This window comes from Anomaloglossus baeobatrachus, chromosome 6, assembly GCF_048569485.1.
Source record: "Anomaloglossus baeobatrachus isolate aAnoBae1 chromosome 6, aAnoBae1.hap1, whole genome shotgun sequence".
NCBI classification, from domain to species: domain Eukaryota; kingdom Metazoa; phylum Chordata; class Amphibia; order Anura; family Aromobatidae; genus Anomaloglossus; species Anomaloglossus baeobatrachus.
In genome coordinates this window covers 548,374,779-548,401,773 of record NC_134358.1, presented here as the reverse complement: position 1 = coordinate 548,401,773, position 26,995 = coordinate 548,374,779, and the positions used below count along the sequence as shown (strand labels likewise).

Genomic DNA, 26,995 nt, shown 5'->3' with positions numbered 1-26,995 from the left:
ACAAGAGTAGCCGGATGAATTCTGAAGTGTACCGGGATATACTTTCAGCCCAGATTCAGCCAAATGCCGCAAAGTTGATCGGACGGCTCTTCATAGTACAGATGGACAATGACCCCAAGCATACAGCCAAAGCTACCCAGGAGTTCATGAGTGCAAAAAAGTGGAACATTCTGCAATGGCCAAGTCAATCACCAGATCTTAACCCAATTGAGCATGCATTTCACTTGCTCAAATCCAGACTTAAGACAGAAAGACCCACAAACAAGCAAGACCTGAAGGCTGCGGCTGTAAAGGCCTGGCAAAGCATTAAGAAGGAGGAAACCCAGCGTTTGGTGATGTTCATGGGTTCCAGACTTAAGGCAGTGATTGCCTCCAAAGGATTCGCAACAAAATATTGAAAATAAAAATATTTTGTTTGGGTTTGGTTTATTTGTCCAATTACTTTTGACCTCCTAAAATGTGGAGTGTTTGTAAAGAAATGTGACAATTCCTCCAATTTCTATCAGATATTTTTGTTCAAACCTTCAAATTAAACGTTACAATCTGCACTTGAATTCTGTTGTAGAGGTTTCATTTCAAATCCAATGTGGTGGCATGCAGAGCCCAACTCGCGAAAATTGTGTCACTGTCCAAAGATTTCTGGACCTAACTGTAAGCTGTAGTAACCGGCGTTGCCCAGGATAGGAACTAAGTCACCCACTCTGCCACCTTCACTCTCGAAATCATATTAACTGACACAAAAGCTTCTTATACTAAGAATGCCCTTCGTTGCCTATAGCAACCAATCACAGCTCCTAATGACCTGTAGCAAAATAGAAGCAGCGCTGTGATTGGTTGCTATAGGCCACCTGATAAATATCCAGGCAAACTGTCAAAACAGACAACATATTGCCTCATAAAACCCCATACAATTAGTATACAGGTGAGGTCATGTGACTTAAGTCTGCCTCTACAACTGCGTTGGCTAAGTGTCGCGGGCGGGGAGGGGACGCTGCGCTCACCACGCTCGGGTCCGGCGCTGCTGCTACTGCTGCTCGGTGGCTCGAGCGGTGGGCCGGATCCGGGGACTCGAGCGGTGCTCCTCACCCGTGAGTGAAAAGGGAATAGTTTTTGGGGTTTGGGAAGTCGGTCCGTGACGCCACCAACGGTTTGTGGTGAGGTTGGGGACACCACCGCTGCTCTGGACGGGGATCCCGGGAGCGATGACAGGGAGCAGCCGAGATGTTTCTCTCCCCTCCGTGGGTAGGGGGTTTTGGTGGTCCCGGGGCCCGGTGATGGTGACTGAAAGGTGAATGGCGGGGTTTGGTGAGGTGCAGGGTCGCGGGGGCAGCGCGGTGCCAGACGGCACAGTGGTACTCACTCAGCCAATAACGTAGACGGAGTCCCTGGTAAAACAAACGGCTGGATGGACGGGTCCCGCAGGCGGCTGCGGTGGTCACTCCCGGTAGGTTGGCGGTGACTGTCTCTCCCTGCACCTGTGATGTGTTTTCGGCCTCGATGGCTTCCCACCGGTAGCCCGCTCCCCAGCGGTGTATTTGCCAGAGGAGCCCATTTTTACCCGCAGGCTCTGGCCCTGGGAACTCTAGCTGTGGCGGCAGCTGTATTTCCCTTCACGGTTGAGCGGTTGCCTTCAGTCGGGTCTTTGCTGCTGGGAAACCCGTCGCTGATGGATTTGACCGTTTTAACGGCGACTCCAAGCCTGGTCGGGGTCCGTAGGCCCTGACGAATGGTGCTGGCTTCTCTTCGCTCCCTGATTCGGTACCGGCGGGCAACCGCCCGTCCCTGGTCCTTACGGTTATGCGTCAATCGGCCTCTCCTGCAGACGGTCACCACCGTCTGCCAACCTTGCTCTTGGGTGCCCGGGCCACGTACCCGGACACGGTCATTCGCTCTTGCTCCTCCACTACCACTTCACTCCACTCCCTTTCCACTCTCTAACTGAACTCTACTCCTTTCCCGCCTCCAGGACTGTGAACTCCTCGGTGGGTGGGACCAACCGCCTGGCTCCACCCCACCTGGTGTGGACATCAGCCCCTGGAGGGAGGCAACAAGGATTTGCGTGTGTGACTGATGTGCCTAACCGGGGTGTGGGGTGTGTTGTTGCAGTACCTGTGACGTCCTGGCTTGTCCAGGGCGCTACATAAACGTCACCACCGAAATCGTATTACCTCACACATAAGTTGTCCTATACTAACAAGGTCTTTCGTTGCTTATAGCAACCAATCAAAGCTCTGTGACCTCTAACAAAATAGAAGCAGAGCTGTGATTGGTTGCTATAGACCACCAATATATTACCTCAAACAACCAAACAGTTTCTGTGTGTCTCTTTCTGTGTGTGTCTCTTTCTGTGTGTGTGTCTCTTTCTGTGTGTGTGTCTCTTTCTGTGTGTGTCTCTTTCTGTGTGTGTCTCTTTCTGTGTGTGTGTCCCTTTCTGTGTGTGTCTCTTTCTATGTATGCGTCTCTTTCTGTGTATGTGTCCCTTTCTATGTCTCTTTTTGTGTGTGTTTCTTAGTGTATGTCTCTTTCTGTGTGTGCGTCTCTTTTTGTCTGTGCGTCTCTATGTCTGTGTGTCTCTTCAGCGGAACACACACCCGCATACATCAGATCACACACACATACTGTACACAGATTCATACACACACACACACACACATACTTGAGATCGCGCATTCACACACACACACACATATGAGATCACACTCACATTCACCACATCCAGCAACATTGATTGCTTCTGACGGCATAAGTACGTGGGACGCTGTGCAATGGAGTGCCAGGACCTGCGGTGGAACGCATGGAGGACTCAGTGATGAAATGCATCATAGAGACAAGAGAGAAGAGAGTTCCCTGCTGGCTGGAAGCGAGTGGTATCATCGGATGTTGTGAGTGTGTACCCGTGCGCGATTGTATGTGCAATCTCATGAGTGTGTGTATGTGTATATGAGTGTGTGCGATCTGATGTGTGAGTGTTGGACAGAAGGTTGGGAGGACGGCATGCCACATACCTGCTGGGAGCGCCCGCCTAGGATCGCAGGAGGACTTGGGAGCCACGCAGATGTCCGGGGTCTTTTAAGTATGACGATCCTGGTAAGGGGGTCTGCGTTTTTTGGGGGGGTAAGCTTTCCCCCAACCATGTTTTCCCGAGAAAAAGCCCTCCCCCGAAAATAAGACGTAGCACTTTTATCAGGGCAAAGAAAAATATAAGACAGTGTCTTATTTTCGCGGAAACAAGGTACATACGTACATTCAGCTTTATATATTAGATTATTTTTGGACAGATAATTACCAACTAATTAATTAACAATTACCAACAGAGATAAAGTAAGAAACTGCAGCCTGGTACTTACTCCTGGAAGGAAAGGACACTGGTAAAGTCGACGTCCATGACTGACAGCATGTAAATTTCATCCACAATCACATGCAAGCTGTACCTGTAGACAAATAGGAATGAGAGCGTGTAACTGGATAAAACATCCTCTAAATTCTCCAGCTATGCACCAGTTTTATGCATTTGTATTATCGGGTTAAGTTTTGATAACGAAAAGACATCTTGAAAATAGCTGGTAGAAGGTGGCACTGTTTTGTTAGGGTTTTTTTTGCAGTAAAACTGAAAAGAGACGTACCACTTTGGTAGTTTAGGTGGCGCTCCTACTCCTTTATAGTTTGGCCTCCTGGCACCCTCAATAACATCTCTATTATTAACCCCCCCTGGCACCCTCCATAACATCTATATTATTAACCCCCTGGCAGCCTCCATACTGTCACAATTATTAAACCCTCTGGCACCCTCCATGCCACCTCCATTGTTAAACCCTCTGGCACCCTCCATGCCACCTCCATTGTTAAACCCCCTGGCACCCTCCATGCCACCTCCATTGTTAAACCCCCTGGCACCCTCCATGCCACCTCCATTGTTAAACCCCCTGGCACCCTCCATAACATCTCTATTATTAACCCCTTGGCACCCTCCATGCCAAACTCCATTGTTAAATCTCCTGGCACCCTTCATGCCACCTCCATTGTTAAACCCCCTGGCACCCTCCATAACACCTCCATTATTAAGCCCTCTGGCACCCTACATGCTACCTCCATTATTAAGCCCCATGACACCTTCCATGCCACCTCCATTATTAAGCCCCTGGCATCCTCCATGACACCTCTATTAAGCCCCCTGGCACCCTCCATAACACCTCCATTATTAATTCCCTAGCATCCTCCATGCCACCTCCATTATTAAGCCCCCTGGCACCATCCATCTCATCTCTATTATTAAGCCCCCTGGCACCCTCCATACTGTCTCAATTATTAAGCCTCCTGGCACCCTCCATGCCACCTCCATTATTAAGCCCCCTGGCACCATCCATCTCATCTCTATTATTAAGCCCCCTGGCACCCTCCATACTGTCTCAATTATTAAGCCTCCTGGCACCCTCCATGCTACCTCCATTTTTAAGCCCCGTGGCACCCTCCATAACACCTCCATTATTAAGCTCCATGGCACCTTCCATGCCACCTCCCTTATTAAGCCCCTGGCATCCTCCATGCCACCTCCATTTTTAAGCCCCTGGCATCCTCCATGCCACCTCCATTTTTAAGCCCCTGGCATCCTCGATGCCACCTCCATTATTAAGCCCCTGGCATCCTCCATGCCACCTCCATTATTAAGCCCCTGGCATCCTCCATGCCACCTCCATTATTAAGCCCCATGGCACCCTTCATTCATCTTGGATTTATTTTTCAGGCAATGAAAAGCACTGGCAGTATCATGGGCCCAAAAAAATCCCACTCAGATGATACAGTCTGAGATTCTGCATACTGGGTTTCTTCCCACTGCATAACTGAAGGCACAGGAGAGGCTCCAGGCTGCGCCCCGTGCTGCTGCGCGCATGTCCCAGGCCAACCATATGGCTCATACCTGCTGGCAAACTCGAGACATTCTTTGAGTAAATGGGGAGAGTAGACTTCTCCTAAGGGATTTTGAGGATTTATTAGAACTAATGCTTTGACTTTGATGCCCTAAAAAAAATAATATAAAGCACAAATTAATTTATAGTGAAGGGACACAGTTGTCACAGATTTCACATGTGGACCCAAAACCACCAAGTTACACCTCTACAATATTACGTACCACAAACTTGATCATTCCAATTTTATGGGATCGCTGGAGAAAACTTTGGGTTTTCTGTCAGTTCAATAGACAATTAATTGAGCGGAGGTCGAGCATGGGCACCTCCGCTCCATTTAAGAACCCTTTTCTTAGTATTTAAAGCTCTTTTTCGGGGTCCCAGAGGTCAGAACCCAAGTGATCAATAAGTTCTGCCCTAAGATTTTGGGAATAACCTTTTAACTTAACATTTCACCTGCTGTTTTGCTTTCTCCATCCCCTCTTCTAACTTCTCTATCGTTAATGAGAAGGAAAGACTGTGATCTTCTGTTACCTTTAAGAGAAAATAGAATAGTATTTAGTTTTTATGGGGGGAGGCAGCAGAGCACAAGGGCATAAGTGTCACCACAAAGAATGGCTGCATGTGTATTTCAATATGTATGACATGTATTTTAATGAGATTTGGTTTTCTCTGCTGTTCCCTACATACAAATGTGGCACCCCTGACCTGGTCAGGTACCACAGAGTACTGCACCCATGCTGGGACAGTGCTTCCAGGTAACTCCAAAAGGCCAGAATGAGGTGTGTACACACAGACACATAGTGACCAGGTCTCTCACACCATTAGAGGGGACCCTTGGGTAGGCTCTGGAAGGGGTTAACTTTCAATTCTCAGCAAGGGGTGCAGGGGAGGGGCTGGAAGCTAGATGCAGTGGCAGACAGGAAAAGAAGGAGGAGCAAGCCAGTCTGGAGGAGTGTACAGAAGTTGCTGAGAGGAGCAGACGTACAGCCACGCTAGTCAGACCCTGCAGGTGTGCTAGCTGTTAGCGGGGGAGTACAGTGACCAGAAAGTCAGCCTGAAAGACACCTGAAGAGAGGCAGTCGAGTACGGGGATTGCTGGTAACTACGCACGCACAGGGAACATGTCCCTAGAGCGAGACATCAATTTACTGATCTGCTAAACCTGCCGTTGAGGGGACTAGAGGTTCCTCACCAAAGACAAAGAGCTCGAGCCTCATCAGCAACAGGGGGACCCATAAGGAGATAGGGCCAGAAGCCATCTCACCTGGTCCATGCTGCTGGCAAATGGGCCAGAAAGGGAAGGAGAGGCAGTAGTAACTTTCCCTGGATGAATCCCACGATACTGCAAGTGAGCGGTCATCCCAAACAAAAGAAGTGCAAGGAAGGCGAGTTAATAGCTACCCTCAGAACGCCCTGCAGGAATTCCTGGTTCCACCTGGTATAATCTCAACATCGCCCGGGCATCTCACCAACCAACTAAAAGTGAGTAAACAAGTTGAAAGACATTTCTGGACTCTGTCTGAATTACTCTGTGACCTGTTGTACTACGCACTTGTGGCGTCCTGGACAAGCCAGGATGTCACAGAACAACACCTACACACCCCACACTCTTGGTCAGGCACACCAAAGTCAGACAAAAACCCTTGTTGCCTTCCTCCAGGGGCTGATGTCCACACCAGGGGGTGGGCCAGGCGGTTTGCCCTGCCCATCGAGGAGTTCACAGTCCTGGAGGCGGGAAAAGTAAGGCAGATAGAGTTTGGAGGTAAAAGTGGAAGGAGGAAAGTGGCAGTTAAGCAGCCTGAAGTTGGTCCGGGTGTGTGTAGGAGTCGCCGTGAATTTGCCAAATCCGTTAGCGAAGGGAACCTCCTGGGTTTCCCAGCAGCCAAGTCCCGTCAGAAGGCAACCGTCCAACCGAGAGAGGGAAACACAGTCACCGCCAATGCTAAAGTTCCCAGGGCCAGAGCCTGCGGGCAAAAGGGGGCTCCTTCAGCACCCATCCAAGCTGGGGAGCGGGTTACCGGTGGGAACCCATTGGAACCGTTACACTACATAGGTGCAGGGAAAGGCAGTCACCATCAGCCTGCCGGGAGGAGAAACACCGCAGCCATCTGTGGGACCCGTCCATCCAGCCGTGTGTTTTACCGAGAACTGTATCCTCATCATTGGCTGAGTGAGTACCACCGTGCCGTGTAGCACAGCGCTGCCCCCGCCACCCTGCACCTCACCAGGCCCCATAACCCGCCTGCCATCCATCCCTACCCCATCACCGGGCCCCGGGACAACCAACCCCCTACCCACGGAGGGGAGAACTAACATCCAGGCTGCTCCCTGTCATCGCTCCCGGGATCCCCGTCCAGAGCAGCGGTGGTGTCACCAATATCACCACAACCGTGGGTGGCATCACGGATAATAACCAAATCCCCACAATCCAATCCCCACCCTTTTCACTCACGGGCGAGGAGCGCCGCTCGAGTCCCCGGGATCCGGCCCACCGCTCGAGCCACCACCGAGCAGCAGCAGCCGAGCAGCAGCGGCCGGACCCGAGCAGTGGGAAAGCGCAGCGTCCCCTCCTCCGCCCGCGACAACTTGGCGTCACGAACAGGATCTTACCGCTCTGCCGTCTGGTAGAGGTGCGCCTTGTTACCGCCGCCTTGTGTCCGGCCGAAAATTTGGAGAAGCCGCCATCTTGGGCGCGAAAAATTCCCGCTCGAGCGTCTCCTCGAGTAGTGGAGGCGCGAAGGCCCAAAACCCCGCCCCTGTAGAGGAAGAGCCGGAAAGAAACTAAGGGGGACTGATGGCGTCTGGCCGCATGTAGCGCGCGGCTATAAAAGCAGGGACGCCAGGACTCTGCAACGCTACTGGGTTCCTGGAAGACCTCATTTCCAAGATGCACAGTCCGACTACCAACGATGACGCTCCCGCACCCGGCACGGCGACGTGGCTGAGGGACCAGACCGCCCCGCTGAGTAACCGTCTGCAAGCCCACATGCAGCTCCTCCTGGAGGAGTGGGAGACCGACATGGCGGACGTGGTGGCTGCTATGCGGAGATGCAAGGTGGAAGAGGATTTGGAGGAGCGGGTAAGAGACCCACGCCCCTGTATTCCCGAGGGATCGGCCACTGCGGCTGAGGAGCCCGGCCTGCACCCGCTCACCCTGCCTCACTCCCCGCTACCCGTGTTAGCTGCTGCCGCCCCGCCACTAGGCCCGCTACCTGTCCAACCGGTAGCGATACCCTGCCAACCCGCCCCGGCGGACCCGCCGGCTGCAGACACTCAGGACTCCCCTGAACCGCTCCTGTGGGAGCCGCTGGGACCGCAGCCCCTTAACGAAAATGTGCCAGAAGTCCCGGCAGTGATTGCGCCAGCCCCCGAGCCCGGGACTGTGGCATGGATGAAGGCCCGAGTGATGGAGTTCCACCAACGCCAGCAAAGTCAGATATACCTCATGATGGAGCAGTGGACCAATAAAGTGGAAACGCTGGTTGCAACTGCCCCAATGTATGGGAGGGGAGTAGATATGACAGAGCCGATGGGTAGCCCACGTCCCCATGTCCGACCAGGACCGGCCACTGCGGCTGGGGGGCCCGGCCCTATCTCGGCCCTCGTATCATCCCTACCACTATTCTTGGGGCGCCTCAGCGTTAGCCAACCTGACCTACTGCCCCACGCTACCGCGGAAGAATCTGATGTGCTGGATACTGGGAGCCAGGAGGCTGCGGCAGCTGGTGGCAACCCGCCTGACGCAGAGACAAGTGATAGTGACTCCAGCTCTGGTGCTGAGCCCACCCCTGAAAGTGAGGAGGCAAGTGAGCGTCTCCGCTACGTGGGAGAACCGGTGGTTTATTACACCCCGCGCAATGGTGGAAATGGATACCGGGCACCCCTTTCACAGCAGGCCTGTCACTGCATTTTCGATACGCTGGTGGCGGAGCATGAAGCCGACGCAGAAGAATCGGAGTAAGCGCAGCGGAGTCCCGTTGCAGTGTCCCCGTTGGGACCACCAGCTATGTGTGTGTTAAAAGTACTGTTTAAAAGTTGAAAATGAATGATAAGAGTGATTAACCGAGCTTTACCTGATTGACCATCCGTGATTCAAACCGGTCGTTGCCGGCACCGTTGTCCCCGTGGGGACTGTTTTCATTCAAGTTTTGCGTAAGGGACTCCTTATGGACAAGCCTGAGAACTGGCAGGGCAACCACGAACTTGTGGCTTGTAAATAATTATGTTTGTGGCTTTCACCGTTGCCGCCTCCGGAGAGGCAGATTGGAGGAAGGGCCCGCAGTGGAGCAGGCTGGGGCCCAGCCACTACCAGAACCGGTGGCGATCCTCTGGGGGTTTCAGGGGTTCCCCGTGGACGTGGGTCCCCTGAAAAGGACAGAACCCGCTCGGGTAACTTGTGCTGGACTGGGGTCAAGGGGTGCTGCCTGTTTGCTTAGGGGCAGCATCAGGGCCAGGTTACTTGGGTGGGAGAGAGCGGAAGCCAACACCGTTAGCAACGTTTAAGTAAGAGTACCTCCCGATGTGGGAAGATGTTATTATATTTGTAATATGTTTACCGTTTTATCTTTTCCAGTTTGTGAAAATAAAACCGGTGATGGACGGGCAGCCCGCGGACGGTCTGCATTTTACTAAGGGGGAATGTGGTGCCCTGGACAAGCCAGGGTGTCACAGAACAACACCTACACACCCCACACTCTTGGTCAGGCACACCAAAGTCAGACAAAAACCCTTGTTGCCTTCCTCCAGGGGCTGATGTCCACACCAGGGGGTGGGCCAGGCGTTTGGCCCCGCCCATCGAGGACTTCACAGTCCTGGAGGCGGGAAAAGTAAGGCAGATAGAGTTTGGAGGTAAAAGTGGAAGGAGGAAAGTGGCAGTTAAGCAGCCTGAAGTTGGTCCGGGTGTGTGGCCCGGACGGATCAGCAAGGTTGGCGGACGGTGGTGACCGTCTGGAGGAGTGGCCTATTGGAGCTAACCGTAAGGACCGTGGATGGGCGGTGGCCCGGCGGTACCGGACCGGTACGCAAAGAGAAGCCAGCACCATCCGGCAGGGGCTTACGGACCCCGGCAAGGTTAGGAGTCGCCGTGAATTTGCCAAATCCGTTAGCGAAGGGAACCTCCTGTATTTCCCAGCAGCCAAGTCCCGTCAGAAGGCAACCGTCCAACCGAGAGAGGGAAACACAGTCACCGCCAAGGCTAAAGTTCCCAGGGCCAGAGCCTGCGGGCAAAAGGGGGCTCCTTCAGCAGCCATCCAAGCTGGGGAGCGGGTTACCGGTGGGAACCCATTGGAACCGTTACACTACATAGGTGCAGGGAAAGGCAGTCACCATCAACCTGCCGGGAGGAGAAACACCGCAGCCGTCTGTGGGACCTGTCCATCCAGCCGTGTGTTTTACCAAGAACTGTGTCCTCATCATTGGCTGAGTGAGTACCACCGTGCCGTGCGGCACAGCGCTGCCCCCGCGACCCTGCACCTCGCCAGGCCCCATAACCCGCCTGCCATCCATCCCTACCCCATCACCGGGCCCCGGGACAACCAACCCCCTACCCACGGAGGGGAGAACTAACATCCAGGCTGCTCCCTGTCATCGCTCCCGGGATCCCCGTCCAGAGCAGCGGTGGTGTCACCAATATCACCACAACCGTGGGTGGCGTCACGGACAATAACCAAATCCCCACAATCCAATCCCCACCCTTTTCACTCACGGGCGAGGAGCGCCGCTCGAGTCCCCAGGATCCGGCCCACCGCTCGAGCCACCACCGAGCAGCAGCAGCCGCAGCAGCAGCGGCCGGACCCGAGCAGTGGGAGAGTGCAGCATCCCCTCCTCCGCCCGCGACACACTTACACCAGAGCCCCTGGGGCCAGCCTCACTCTCGGGAGGCTACACCATAGGACTGCATACACCATCAGCCCCAGACGCTCATTAAACTGCAGTGGCGGTCACCCCTCATCCTGACCGCAAAACCGAGAGTGGCGTCACGACTCCTATTAAAGTTAACTTGACATACCTGTGGCCAGAAGGGTCCCTACAGAGACGTCCCCGCAGTGTCCCGCAGGCAACCGCTGCAGCGCTGTAGTGGGCGACTCACAAACATTTGCCCACACTCCTTTACTCCTTTACCTAAGCTGATAATAAGGCTTGTGTGTGCGCCCCAGAAGGAGAAAGAGGGGAGCTTAGGTGTGCACCTAGAAGGAGAAAGGGAGGAGCTTAGGTGTTAGCGTGTCGGCGTGTGAGAGGAGTGTAATATGGAGACAGTCCTGGCTTGAGGTAACTGTTGAAACCCCTGAGGGACCTGCTGCAAATTACTAGGGTAGGGTATCAGTCCCTAGGTCACCTAGACTTTCAAAGTCAGTGGCAAACTGAGAGACTGCTTAGAGCCTCTTTCATAAGGAGCAGTAAATTTGCCCAGGAGTTCACCGGCATGGTTGAAACTTCTACAAGCAACAATAAGCTTTCCTATAAGATTCGAGTCACCTGCTCGTTGGAAGGGATCAAGGATCAAGAGTTTTTCTGTCTTGAAAATACCAGGATTTCAATATACCTTTTCCCAGGCAGGGAGATAGCAGCAGGAGGAATACACTACCACACAGCAGAGAAACTGAATTCTCATTGGGGCAGGTCAGACCACTATCCTAGTATATGCTGTATGCAAAGTTCCGGACTGTTTTCTGCAGAGCTTCAGTAAAAGGTAAAAGCTCCCTGTCCTGTCTCTGGCTTTATTATTCTCTGCTGTGCCATCCCTACCTAAACATCCCCAGGAACCAGCCCTAGATGGGGGGCGAGAGGACAACCCTCTGGCAGTGTGTATCACCACCTAACTCATGGGACCTCCAGCTGTGCCCGGCCATACCAAAGCCGAACATCCCAATTGACATCACAAACTGTTTATTTATTTATTTTTCTCTCCCTTTTCATATATTGTTTTTAACTCCCATCACAAAACCTGTTGCACGAGCCCGGTACGGCCACATCACCAATCGAATGACGTAACCCTCCATCGTGACATCAGAGGCCCTCTAGGAACGGCACATAAGGGTGAACCTATCTGTTATACAGGCACCAATGTGCTCCTTGGTTGTGGAAGTGTGGCGCCCCTGAGGCTCAGGTCGCCACGGGGTACTGCATCCCACTTGTGGTGTGGTGCTGATCATGGTTCTAAAGTAGGTTGGTACCGGTTTCGGTATCCAAAACCACATACACACATAGATTGCCCCTCCCCCACTGGGGACTGGGCTAGGGTCGGGTATAAAAGGGGTTTCCAACAGTGTGGCATTTACAGGATGCCATCAAAACAGGGACCTTAATCCACTAGCTTAGGACCTAGGTATGGGGAGGAGCAGCCACCAGGGGGAGTTAGGAGTCACACACACAGTTTACAAAATTTCAGGGAGTTCTCCAGCAGGAGTGACAGCGAGCAGACGTCTTTCCCGGTAGCTCCTGTGGGACATAGGAGTTTAACGGTCACTGAGGAGGATACCATGTCAGTTCCCCCAGGACCAGCGCTGTTCAGGGTGCAGCACTCTAGGGTGGAATTCCATGTTGCATCAACAGATTCTGCCGGATGGAAGAGTTCCATGCTTCTTCGACCACCCAAGTTTCCAGAGCCAAGCGGCATATAGGACTCCCGGGGCCTAGATCACGGTCAGACTCAAGGGGATCCCCGCTACTGACATAGAGAACAGTACTCTACCTAGTACAGAAGGGACTCTAAGTGCCTCAAGCCACAGGGACCCACACTAAAAAGCACAGTGAGGAAGGGTCCACAGACTACTGGACTGGTTCTGACCTCTCGTGTATTCGGGATTGACCTGAGTCCATCACGGCAGTGTCCAGTGTGACCGGGCTGGCAGCTGAAGTTGTGAGTAAACTACACCCTGAATCCGCAGAGATTGTGTTGGCTCGTCCTTACCGGCGCCGTTGCACAGCGCTTAGGCGCCAATGGCCATTAAAACCCTCATCATCCACCCAGAGCCCACTCCGCCTGTGGGGAGCGATACCATCCCGGCTGTCTTAACACCTGCCCCGGCGAGGAATCCTGCAGCGGCGGCTACTCCTGGCCGCATACCACAGGTGGCGTCACAACAAACTCTCCCAAACACCCCGCTTCCCCCACCATTTACTGTACGCCTCGGTACAACAGAATCGGGCAAGGCCACCCTGTGACGCTTGACCCGACCCGAAACAGCCTGGCGACGAGTAGGTTAACCACCTGCTCCGTGGGGCACTACGGAAGCAATAAAAATGGAGAAGCCTATGGATCTGAGTGACTTTGACAAGGTCCAATTTGAACATGATGAATGCTATGTCTTGGGATCAATTTGCAACATCAAGGAACAGTGTGTAGACAAATTCTACACAAATGGGCATTTCCATCCGGGATGAGATAGTTTTGGGTAGGATGTAAGTGTCTCCAAATGGCCAACACAGATATTGGTAAAGAATTCAGTAATATAATTCTTGCAGTCTTTAGTCACCACTAGGGGGAACTTTAATGAATAATCAATGTGCAATTAGACACTGAGCTCCCTCTAATGCAAGGCTGCAAATGGTCAGAATGTCTGTTCTAAGAATTTCGAAGAATGTATTGTAAAAGAAAAAGTTAAGAGTAGGCATTGACTCTATAGGTTATGTCGTTATCCAGCCCCTACACAATCGCGGGGGTAGATGTCCAAATGATCAGGTGTATGCAATAGAATATCAGACCTGGCTGTTCAGCGGGACGTATACAGGCTGTAAGCCAGAATATACTCCAGTGTACAGGGCTATCCTGGAATAGTAGGGTGTAGGAGTCAGTAATCCATCTGGAAAAGAGTAATGTGTCATGAAATTCCATCTTTTTATGTTATAGCACATACAAATGCATCTCAATAAATTAGAATATCATCAAAAAGAAAATTTATTTCAGTAATTCAATACAAAAAGTAAAAAACGCAAATATTATATAGAGTCATTACACACAGAGGGATCTATTTCATGTGTTTATTATATAGAGTCATTACACACAGAGGGATCTATTTCACATGTTTATTTCTGTTAATGTTGATGATTATGGCTTACAGCCAATGAAAACCCAAAAGTAATTATCTCAGAATATTAGAATTATTACCACAAAACACCTGCAAATGCTTCCTAAGCTTTAAAATGGTCCCTTAGTCTGGTTCAGTAGGCTATACAATCATGAGGAAGACTGATGACTTGACAGATGTTCAGAAGGAAATCATTCACACACCCCACAAGGAGGGTAAGCCAGAAAAGGTCATTGCTAAAGAAGTTGGCTCTTAACAGAGTGCTGTATTCAAGCATATTAATGAGGAGTTGAGTGGAAGGAAAAAGTGTGGTAGAAAAAGGTGCACAAGCAACCGGGATAACCGCAGCCTTGATAGGATTGTTAAGAAAAAGCCATTAAAAAATTTGGGGGAGATTCACAAGGAGTAGACGCTGCTGGAGTCAGTGCTTCAAGAGCCACCACACACAGACGTATCCAGGACATGGGCTACAACTGTCGCATTCCTTGTGTCAAGCCTCTCATGACCAATAGACAACGCCAGAAGCGTCTTATCTGGCCCAAGAAGGAAAAGAACTGGACTGTTCTCAGTGGTCCAAGGTGTTGTTTTCAGATGAAAGTAAATTTTGCATTTCATTTGGAAATCGCGGTCCCAGGGTCTGGAGGAAGAGTGGAGAGGCCACAATCCAAGCTGCTGAGGTCTAGTGTGAAGTCTCCACAATCAGGGATGGTTTGGGGAGCCATGTCATCTGCTGGTGTAGCTCCACTGTGTTTTATCAAGACCAAGATCAGCGCAGCCGTCTACCAGGACATTTTACAGCACTTCATGCTTCCCTCTGCCCACAAGCTTTTTGAAGATGGAAATTTCATTTCCAGCAGGACTTGGCCCCTGTCCACACTGCCAAAAGTACCAATACCTTGTTTACCAACCACAGTATCACTGCGCTTGATTGACCAGCAAACTCACCTGACCTAAACCCCATAGAGAATCTATGAGATACACCAGAGCCAACAATGCAGATGAGCTGAAGGCGGCTATCAAAGCAACCTGGGCTTCCATAACACCTCAGCAGTGCCACAGGCTGATCGCCTCCTGCCACATTGCCGCATTGATGCAGGAATTCATGCAAAAGGACACGACCAAGTATTGAGGCATTTACTGCACAGACTTTTCAGGAAGCGCCAACATTTCTGAGTGGAAAATATTTTTTTTAATTAGTCTTATATAATATTCTAATTTTCTGAGATAATGACTTTTGGGTTTTCAATGGCTGTAAGCCATAATCATCAACATAAACAGAAATAAACATGAGAAATAGATCCCTCTGTGTGTAATGACTCTATATAATATATAGAAGTAGATCCCTCTGTGTTTAATGACTCTATATAATACATAGGAATAGATCCCTCTGTGTGTAATGACTCTATATAATATATAGGAATAGATCCCTCTGTGTGTAATGACTCTATATAATATATAGGAATAGATCCCTCTGTGTGTAATTACTCTATATAATATATAGGAATAGATCCCTCTGTGTATAATGACTCTATATAATATATGTTTCCCTTTTTGTATTGAATTACTGTAATAAATTAACTTTTTGATGATAATCTAATTTATTGAGATGTACTTGTATACATAAACAGGTAGATGGACAGAAAGATAGATAAATATTATGATGGATAGATATCTGAAAAAACATAACTACTATAATACAACCCTATGTACAAGAATATAACTACTATAATACTGCTCCCTATGTATAAGAATATAACTACTATAATACTGCTCCCTATGTACAAGAATATAACTACTATAATACTGCTCCTATGTACAAGAATATAACTACTATAATACTGCTCCCTATGTACAAGACTATAACTACTATAATACTGCCCCTATGTACAAGAATATAACTACTATAATACTGCTCCTATGTACAAGAATATAACTACTATAATACTGCTCCTATGTACAAGAATATAACTACTATAATACTGCTCCTATGTACAAGAATATAACTACTATAATACTGCTCCCTATGTATAAGAATATAACTACTATAATACTGCTCCTATGTACAAGAATATAACTACTATAATACTGCTAATATGTACAAGAATATAACTACTATAATACTGCTCCTTATGTACAAGAATATAACTACTATAATACTGCCCCCTATGTACAAGAATATAACTACTATAATACTGCCCCTATGTACAAGAATATAACTACTATAATACTGCCCCTATGTACAAGAATATAACTACTATAATACTGCTCCCTATGTACAAGAATATAACTACTATAATACTGCTCCCTATGTACAAGAATATAACTACTATAATACTGCTCCTTATCTACATGAATATAACTACTAAAAATACTGCTCCCTATATACAAGAATATAACTACTATAATACTGCTCCTTATCTACATGAATATAACTACTATAATACTGCTCCCTATGTACAAGAATATAACTACTATAATACTGCCCCTATGTACAAGAATATAACTACTATAATACTGCTCCTATGTACAAGAATATAACTACTATAATACTGCCCCTATGTACAAGAATATAACTACTATAATACTGCTCCCTATGTATAAGAATATAACTACTATAATACTGCTCCTATGTACAAGAATATAACTACTATAATACTGCTAATATGTACAAGAATATAACTACTATAATACTGCTCCTTATGTACAAGAATATAACTACTATAATACTGCCCCCTATGTACAAGAATATAACTACTATAATACTGCCCCTATGTACAAGAATATAACTACTATAATACTGCCCCTATGTACAAGAATATAACTACTATAATACTGCTCCCTATGTACAAGAATATAACTACTATAATACTGCTCCTTATGTACAAGAATATAACTACTAAAAATACTGCTCCCTATGTACAAGAATATAACTACTATAATACTGCTCCCTATGTACAAGAATATAACTACTATAATACTGCTCCTTATCTACATGAATATAACTACTAAAAATACTGCTCCCTATATACAAGAATATAACTACTATAATACTGCTCCTTATCTACATGAATATAACTACTATAATACTGCTCCCTATGTACAAGAATATAACTACTATAATACTGCCCCTATGTACAAGAATATAACTACTATAATACTGCTCCTATGTACAAGAATATAACTACTATAATACTGCTCCCTATGTACAAGACTATAACTACTATAATACTGCCCCTATGTACAAGAATATAACTACTATAATACTGCTCCTATGTACAAGAATATAACTACTATAATACTGCCCCTATGTACGAGAATATAACTACTATAATACTGCTCCCTATGTATAAGAATATAACTACTATAATACTGCTCCTATGTACAAGAATATAACTACTATAATACTGCTAATATGTACAAGAATATAACTACTATAATACTGCTCCTTATGTACAAGAATATAACTACTATAATACTGCCCCCTATGTACAAGAATATAACTACTATAATACTGCCCCTATGTACAAGAATATAACTACTATAATACTGCCCCTATGTACAAGAATATAACTACTATAATACTGCTCCCTATGTACAAGAATATAACTACTATAATACTGCTCCTTATGTACAAGAATATAACTACTAAAAATACTGCTCCCTATGTACAAGAATATAACTACTATAATACTGCTCCCTATGTACAAGAATATAACTACTATAATACTGCTCCTTATCTACATGAATATAACTACTAAAAATACTGCTCCCTATATACAAGAATATAACTACTATAATACTGCTCCTTATCTACATGAATATAACTACTATAATACTGCTCCCTATGTACAAGAATATAACTACTATAATACTGCCCCTATGTACAAGAATATAACTACTATAATACTGCTCCCTATGTACAAGAATATAACTACTATAATACTGCTCCTATGTACAAGAATATAACTATGATAATACTCACCCTATGTACAAGAAAATAACTACTATAATACTGCCCCTATGTACAAGAATATAACTACTATAATACTGCTCCCTATGTACAAGAATATAACTACTATAATACTGGCCCCTATGTACAAGAATATAACTACTGTAATACTGCTCCCTATGTACAAGAATATAACTGTTATACTACTGCTTGTATATACCGTATATCATAGCAGATAGATAGTTGGATGGATGATTGTCCAGGAAACCGAGCAGAACAGACACATCTCCTTGTGTATACAGAATTTTTTTTTACTTAACAAATGGCAAAGGGAGAACTGTTCTTTTCTGGTCGTATTATTGCTAATTATTACTACCGGTAAGTAATTTATGAGCCCCCCAATACCCTAAAATATCTGTGATAATGAAGATGTTATGGCTGGAGTTATTTCCTTACCTCCTGGATCACAAATGACGGCAGAGAGGGCACACAGGATTGAGTTGCATCCGTTCATGATGACAATCTACATATAGGAGCAAAAAGTCACTAAAGAGTAAACCCAAATAAACGTCCTTTTACTAATAAATGGGTCACAGGGGGACGTGGCGCTAAACCAACACTATGACCTCTTCCACCCTGTGTTTGGTTGGGGTCTCAGAGGATGGATCGGCACCGATCATACTAAAGCGATGCCCTCGAATTCCACAATGTTTCCCATCTTGGAGAACCACCACCAGAGGAGAAACGAAAGGCTACGTCTAGGTGGGGGCTGGATTTGCACATAGCGTATCAGTTGTCATTACGGACGAGGGAGCTGTAGATTGCTTGATGTCAAAAACTCTCCTCAAACTATAATTTAGTCATTTGGTAGCACATTTATTACATTGCTTCATGTATGGAGGTGTTTTTGGTCTCTGTTGCTATTATTTGAGCACTAGGTGGCGGTATTTATTTAGAAACTGTACTTTATATATTAGTTCTTGTCTTGTATTGTACAGTGGCGGCAATGTATAGTATCATTAGTTAGGCAACTCTATGGAAGTCTTATGTGACCAATGTAGGGCACTATTATTTGGGCACCATACTGTATGGCACCATAGTGTACGCAGATATATTACACAGGTAGAGCACCAACAAAGGGTATGTATGTAAGGCTGTACTTAATTCTAATCTAAACACATCCTGTACAGAACAGTCCAGTGCTCTCTATGAGGGAGCCACTACCCTACTCCACCTAAAAATAAAAGGATTGTCCATGGGAAAATTCAATGTGTCGGGTTCCTCTCACCCCCAACATTATCTATCCAGGGAGAGACGGGAGGCCTCCATAAACATTAGACTGTAAACCAAGACCAGGTTTGGCCAACATTACACTAATGTGTATGGACTCATTCCTACACTATCTCTAGGAAGTCAGACGACGAAACGCGCGTCGGAAGGTGGCAGACAAATTATACAGACCCTTTATTAGGTATTTATTCTTCTCACATGTTATTTCCACTCTGTCAACTTTAATACTGTTTCTTGTGAATGGCACTTTTCTGAACCTATATTTATCTATATAACCATCACTCAAATATTTATTTATCAGAGTACAGGCTTTTCACTGAAATATATATATTCTATTTAGCATTATCTTAATATCTATGTACTCTTATTTGTTCACAATTTTAGGGATATTTATGCTTTTTACTACCTTCAGTGGTCTCCTATTAAATTCATTATTTTTTCACCTCTGCCCTAATTTGAGTGACCCTGTCCCTATAATCATTTTATCCCTGGTAATTATGAATTGTATTTAAAAAAATTATTTTAAAAAAATCTTTTAAAAATTTCCTTTCAATAAAATATATAATTTAAAAAAAATAAAAATTATTGTATGGTGTTTGTGATTCTCATGTATGGCTTTCAGTTTGCCGCTGATACATGAGATCTTTTTGAATCTATTAATGTGTATGGAGGCCTTAAAAGAGGTACTGTAGTAGTGTGGAATTGTGTATTATGATGAGCTCTTGGGCTGCAAAGGGCCCAGATATTGTTCTTGCGCAGGGCACTGTTCTGCCTATGTCCACCTGTTGGTATTAAGGCCCCGTCACACGCAACAACGTAGCTAACGATATATCACCGGGGTCACGGATTCCGTGACGCACATCCGGCATCGTTAGTGACGTCGTTGCGTGTGACACCAACGAGCGACCGTTAACGATGGAAAATACTCACCAAGTTGTCCATCGTTGACACATCGTTCATTTTCAAAAAATCGTTGATTGTTGAGGACGCAGGTTGTTCGTCGTTCCCGACGCAGCACACATCGCTATGTGTGACACCTCGGAAACGACGAACAACAGCTTACCTGCAGCCGCCGGCAACGAGGAAGGAAGGAGCTGGGCGGGATGTTACGGCCGCTCATCTCCGCCCCTCCGCTTCAATTGGGCGGTCGCTTAGTGACGCCGCTGTGATGCCGAACGAACCGCCCCCTTAGAAAGAAGACGGTTCGCCGGCCACAGCGACGTTGCTAGGCAGGTAAGTGCATGTGACGGCTCCGAACGATATTGTGCACCACGTGCAGCGATTTGCCCGTGACGCATAAACGATGGGGGCGGGTATGCACGCTAGAGATCTCGCTGCGGGGGACGGGGCCTTTAGCCTACAATGTCCTGACAGGCTGGAGTCCACTATTAGCCACGACCAGTAGGGCCACAATAAATTCATGGCCGTGCCCTGTGATTCCATTTTTAAACAGTTACATAGAATAAAGGTGGGAATTTCTTACATTATTTGGATTCAGTGGGACGGGAGAATGACAATAATCTGTAAGAAACCGCGCTGCTTCTTCCCGGAGGCTGTAACACACAGGAGAAGAATTATTGTAAACGTCACTATAAACACACAGCAAGATATAATAAAAAAATATTTACAATAGGTAAAAAATGATATCCCATCATTACAGAGCTTTATTACACACTGCGCATGTTTTTAAGAAAATCTCTTAAATCTAACGGTGTACTTAGTTTTTAAAGGGAACCTGTGGCCAGGATTTCCCAATATAAAATACGACCAGCACCTTTACTTTAAGCCCTTTTATACAATATTCTAGTATACTGTATGTACAGTCAGGGCCAGAAATATTTGGACAGTGACACAAGTTTTGTTATTTTAGCTGTTTACAAAAACATGTTCAGAAATACAATTATATATATAATATGGGCTGAAAGTGCACACTCCCAGCTGCAATATGAGAGTTTTCACATCCAAATCGGAGAAAGGGTTTAGGAATCATAGCTCTGTAATGCATAGCCTCCTCTTTTTCAAGGGACCAAAAGTAATTAGACAAGTGACTCTAAGGGCTGCAATTAACTCTGAAGGCGTCTCCCTCATTAACCTGTAATCAATGAAGTAGTTAAAAGGTCTGGGGTTGATTACAGGTGTCTGGTTTTGCATTTGGAAGCTGTTGCTGTGACCAGACAACATGCGGTCTAAGGAACTCTCAATTGAGGTGAAGCAGAACATCCTGAGGCTGAAAAAAAAGAAAAAATCCATCAGAGAGATAGCAGACATGCTTGGAGTAGCAAAATCAACAGTCGGGTACATTCTGAGAAAAAAGGAATTGACTGGTGAGCTTGGGAACTCAAAAAGTCCTGGGCGTCCACGGATGACAACAGTGGTGGATGATCGCCACATACTTTCTGTGGTGAAGAAGAACCCGTTCACAACATCAACTGAAGTCCAGAACACTCTCAGTGAAGTAGGTGTATCTGTCTCTATGTCAACAGTAAAGAGAAGACTCCATGAAAGTAAATACAAAGGGTTCACATCTAGATGCAAACCATTCATCAATTCCAAACATAGACAGGCCAGAGTTAAATTTGCTGAAAAACACCTCATGAAGCCAGCTCAGTTCTGGTAAAGTATTCTATGGACAGATGAGACAAAGATCAACCTGTACCAGAATGATGGGAAGAAAAATGTTTGGAGAAGAAAGGGAACGGCACATGATCCAAGGCACACCACATCCTCTGTAAAACATGGTGGAGGCAACGTGATGGCATGTGCATGCATGGCTTTCAATGGCACTGGGTCACTTGTGTTTATTGATGACATAACAGCAGACAAGAGTAGCCGGATGAATTCTGAAGTGTACCGGGATATACTTTCAGCCCAGATTCAGCCAAATGCCGCAAAGTTGATCGGACGGCGCTTCATAGTACAGATGGACAATGACCCCAAGTATACAGCCAAAGCTACCCAGGAGTTCATGAGTGCAAAAAAGTGGAACATTCTGCAATGGCCAAGTCAATCACTAGATCTTAACCCAATTGAGCATGCATTTCACTTGCTCAAATCCAGACTTAAGACGGAAAGACCCACAAACAAGCAAGACCTGAAGGCTGTGGCTGTAAAGGCCTGGCAAAGCATTAAGAAGGAGGAAACCCAGCGTTTGGTGATGTCCATGGGTTCCAGACTTAAGGCAGTGATTGCCTCCAAAGGATTCGCAACAAAATATTGAAAATAAAAATATTTTGTTTGGGTTTGGTTTATTTGTCCAATTACTTTTGACCTCCTAAAATGTGGAGTGTTTGTAAAGAAATGTGACAATTCCTACAATTTCTATCAGATATTTTTGTTCAAACCTTCAAATTAAACGTTACAATCTGCACTTGAATTCTGTTGTAGAGGTTTCATTTCAAATCCAATGTGGTGGCATGCAGATCCCAACTCGCGAAAATTGTGTCACTGGCCAAAGATTTCTGGACCTAACTGTATGTCCCCAATTCCATATGCAAGGCACAAAAAAGACCTTTTACTATAAACACTTATAGGGCGGTGTGGTCCGATGGGCGTCTCTGATTTTGAATCGGCGCCCCCTCCCTTCTTGCGGTCGCCGTCCTCCTTCCCTGCTTCATGTGTCACCCACACAGTGTCCTCCATCATGCTCTTGCGCAGGCGCACTTCTTTCTGCCTTGCCGAGGGCAGAGCAAAGTACTGTAATGCACATGCGCTGTACTGTAATGCGCATGCACTGGGAAAGGCCAAAAAACGCCGATGCCCTGTATGAAAAGCCAGCACAAAAGCACTGAGAGGTACGCATGCTCAAAAGGCTGATGGAGGACCCTGTGTGGATGATGTAGGATGTGTCATCCACACGAATCAGGGACAGAGGATGGCGATCGCAAAAGGGAAGATGTGTTGTATCAAGACTAGAGACGCCAATCAGACCATACCGTGCCCTCTGTGAGTATAATAAAAGGTGATCCTTTTTTGAAAGTGTTTCCTACCCTGTAGGGACACCTAAAATGCTTGTTTTAATATAAGGATCTTTCTGTCATCAGATACAAGAGAACTATTTACTCACATAGCAAGATCATATTGCAAAATCTGGTGACATATTTGCTTTCAGTCCCACATACATATTAGACTAAAGGGGGCTTTACACGCTGCGATATCGCTAATGATTTATCGTCGGGGTCACATCGTTAGTGACGCATATCCAGCGTCCTTAGCGACATCGCAGCGTGTGACACGTACGAGCGATGTTAAACGATCGCAAAACAGGCAAAAATCGTTGGTTTTGGAGAGGTCGTCCTAAAACCAAATATTCTTGCCTGTTTATTAGCGATGTTGTTCCTCGTTCCTGCAGCATTACACATCGCTATGTGTGACACCGCAGGAGCAACGAACATCTCCTTACCTCCGTCCACCGGCAATGCGGAAGGAAGGAGGTGGGCTGCATGTTATGTCCCGCTCATCTCCGCCCCTCCTCTGCTATTGGACGGCTGCCGTGTGGTGTCGCTATGACGCCGCATGAACCGCCCCCTTAGAAAGGAGGCGGATCGGCGGCCAGAGCGACGTCACTGACCAGGTATGTGCGTGTGACGCTGCTGTAGCGATAATGTTCGCTACGGCAGCGATCACACAATATCGCACGTACGGCGGGGGCAGGTGCTATCGCGCTCGACATCGCTAGCCGATGCTAGCGATGTCGCAGCGTGTAAAGCCCACTTAAGGGGCTCAAACACGAAGACCGTGGGCCGCATGTAGCCCTTGAAGCTGCTTCATGCGGCTCCCAAGCACCGTAGACCCCTTGATAATCACAGCCCACTCCAGGGATCGACATCAGTGCTGCATTTCAATTGAATATGCATCCTTGAACACACATTTAATTGAAAGGTATCTTGGCGCAGTGACCAGTTTTCAGCACTGCAATGCCAATTCCAGCCAGTAGCTGACGTCGGAACTGGTGTGGCGGTGTATGAAGTCATTGTCGTTCGGTTCCACCTAGACTCCTAGAGGCTGCAGGTATATTCTGTTTTATGGTAAGAAAGGTATTTGATTATAATGTATGTTGTAGACTATTGTAAATACTGTGTAATGTGTAATGTAGAGTACTGGCCCCTCGAGCTGTTTTAGGCGAGAGACGTAGTGTGAGGTGCCAGGAACACGGTAGTTAGAGGGTTAAGGATTGCTATAGTATTAATAATATAGGATAATAAGATAGGATAATAATACTGGACAGTTAAGTACTTTATATAGATAGGATGTCTTAGTTTAGTGCAACTAAGGAAACAAGTAGCAGGAGTGGGGAGTCAGTGGTAGTTAGTTAATAGGATAGGACAGGGACACAGGGAGAGCAGCAAAATAGTTACCAAGGAGATGGACACAATGAGGGAGAAGTGAACAGAGAAGGTATAGACACATTGGGAAGAGAGTTCAGTTAAGCGTCAGGAGCTGACGTGTACAGGCAGGGCCCAGACCTAGGGCCTGTCTAGGAAAGGAGGAATCCTCTCATGTGTCAAGATCTCACCCTGCGGACATGCTGTTGAGTGTCCTGAGAACAGTGAGACGTCGGGGTATAGCAAAACTGCCAGTGGATCTCTGAACTGGTTGGGAGCTGCAAAGATGTCCGAGGGCCCAAGTGAGATACGGCAGCAGCAAGGAAAGGTTTCGGGGAGAGGAAGTGCCCAGGGCATGTGCCAGCGAGATAGAAATCCCCCTCACCAAGAGAATAACAACAGCACGAGTGGTCCTAAGGGCCTGAAGTAAGTGTGATCTACAATAAAATGGTTCCTGTTTGTTTACAAGAGACTGGTTTGTGCTTTATGTCACCCTCCTTGTCTACGACGACGACCCAGCAAGTTAAGATGGAGGTACCACCAGACGTAATCATAAATGCTTCATGCCCCAATGGGAGTACCATACGAACTGCCGACCATCACCTGGCTCCCCTCTTCAACTACAAGAGGGGGAAAAGGATGGGGAACATTACAACAAGATGAGGACCAGGATGGGGCACATTAGTACAAGAGGTGGACCAGGATGGGAGACATTACTTCAAGATAGGGAGCAGGATGGGGCACATTACTACAAGAGGGGGACTTGGATGGGAAACATTACAACAAGATAAGGACCAGGATGGGGCACATTAGTACAAGAGAGGGACCAATATGGGGGACATTATTTCAAGATAAGGACCAGGATGAGGACATTACTACAAGAGGGGGAAAAGGAAGGGGCTCATTATTTCAAAATAGGGACCAGGATCGGGGACATTACTACAAGAGGGGGACAAGGATGGGGGACATTACTACAAGAGAGGGACAAGGATGGGGGACATTACTACAAGTTAGGGACCAGGATAGGCACATTACTAAAAGAGAGGGACCAGGATCGGGACATTACATCAAGAAGGCGCCCAGGATGTTCCCACATTAGTACAAAAAGGAAACCAGGATCAGGACATTACTACAATAATGGTATCAGAATGAGGCAAATTATTACAAGATAGGGACCACGATGAAGACATTACTACAAAATGAGGACCAGGATGGGGATATTACCACTAAATGAGGACCAGGATGGGGATATTACTACAAGATGTGGACCAGGATGAGGACATTATGGGGGACATAACTACAAGATAGGGACCAGGATAGGGACATCACTACAAGAGGAGGACAAGGAAGTGGGACATAACTACAAGATATTGACCAGAATTACTATATGGTGATTATTTTAAGAGAATATTACAGTATGGGGCCAATTGGGGGGAAAAATGTCTCCAAATGTAAAAATAAAGAATTAAAAAATATTTTGCCACTAATAATGTTGCTTTATGTATAAAATAAACAAAAAAGTGCACATTTATTATCGCCACATCCGTAACAAACCAAGCTATATAATGAATGAATGCCATTTAAAAAAAATAAAATAAAAAATGCTCTAAAAATATTATGAAAAAGGTTTAGGGAAAACAAATGTCACTTAGTTTTCAAAGAATGCAGCAGCCCAAATTTTTTTTTCTTTATGTGGCCCATATACCTCACTTAGATTATATAGGATCATTAATGAGAGGCCCACCAAGGGATTTCCCGGTCCACCTGTGGGCCAGTCACTTGTTTTTCATGTGTCCTAGAAAAGTATTCTGTTTCTGTATATTCACCCAATTTTAATGCATTTTATGAAAATGTACTTAATAAAATATGTTTAGACTGAATTCTATGGTACAGATAGTTTTGTGTTTTTGGATTTTATATATACAGTGTGGTTGATGCAGCTCATCTTACCTTTTGATGCCCGCTGGGTTATTATATTCCAACAGTTTTGGCTCCAGATAGTTCATATCAGGTCTCGTCAGCTGAGACATAAAAATAAGACAAGACGTAGTCACTTGCTCAGTCTAATGTAAGGTGTCATATCTGATAATACCATAATACCACTGGATCTTATTGATTACATTGCTTAGTACTGAGATTTCCTCCTCCCACATGAATGGTGTTGGTCAACGAGGTTGTCAACTTTGAGCAATAAATATAAATACTAAAAGTAGGTAAGTGACAATAACAAAACTTCCTTGTCTGAATACAAATCAATGCAGGGTTATACAGTAGTGAGTCCATTCACAGTATTGAAGACGGATACTCAAAATGTACAAGGCAAAATAGCAAGTAATGTGGAAGTTAAAGCCCTACATACAAGTGCAAAAGAGAGAGAATAATATTACATGAAGATTCACATAATGATAATAATGCTCAGTAGCATGAAGTACACTTTACCTATCAAAGAAAACACACCCGACGTACGTTTCGCACCAAAGCTTCCTTAGGGTGTACAATTAA

The 26,995-nt window shown here is 46.4% G+C and overlaps 1 protein-coding gene across 5 annotated transcripts in view; it reads right to left on the bottom strand.

The window, feature by feature from the left end:
• LOC142244593 (1-aminocyclopropane-1-carboxylate synthase-like protein 1) overlaps positions 1-26,995 on the bottom strand; it is a 111,190-nt gene that overhangs the window by 21,333 nt on the left and 62,862 nt on the right. For all 5 annotated transcript variants that reach the window (XM_075316848.1, XM_075316844.1, XM_075316849.1 and 2 more), the window contains 7 exons: positions 26,444-26,514; positions 20,656-20,725; positions 18,339-18,405; positions 13,611-13,708; positions 5,361-5,438; positions 4,916-5,016; positions 3,348-3,431 (listed from right to left, as the gene is read on the bottom strand). In XM_075316848.1, the coding sequence (XP_075172963.1) occupies positions 3,348-3,431; positions 4,916-5,016; positions 5,361-5,438; positions 13,611-13,708; positions 18,339-18,405; positions 20,656-20,725; positions 26,444-26,514 (569 nt within the window). The remainder of the gene's footprint in view (positions 1-3,347; positions 3,432-4,915; positions 5,017-5,360; positions 5,439-13,610; positions 13,709-18,338; positions 18,406-20,655; positions 20,726-26,443; positions 26,515-26,995) is intronic.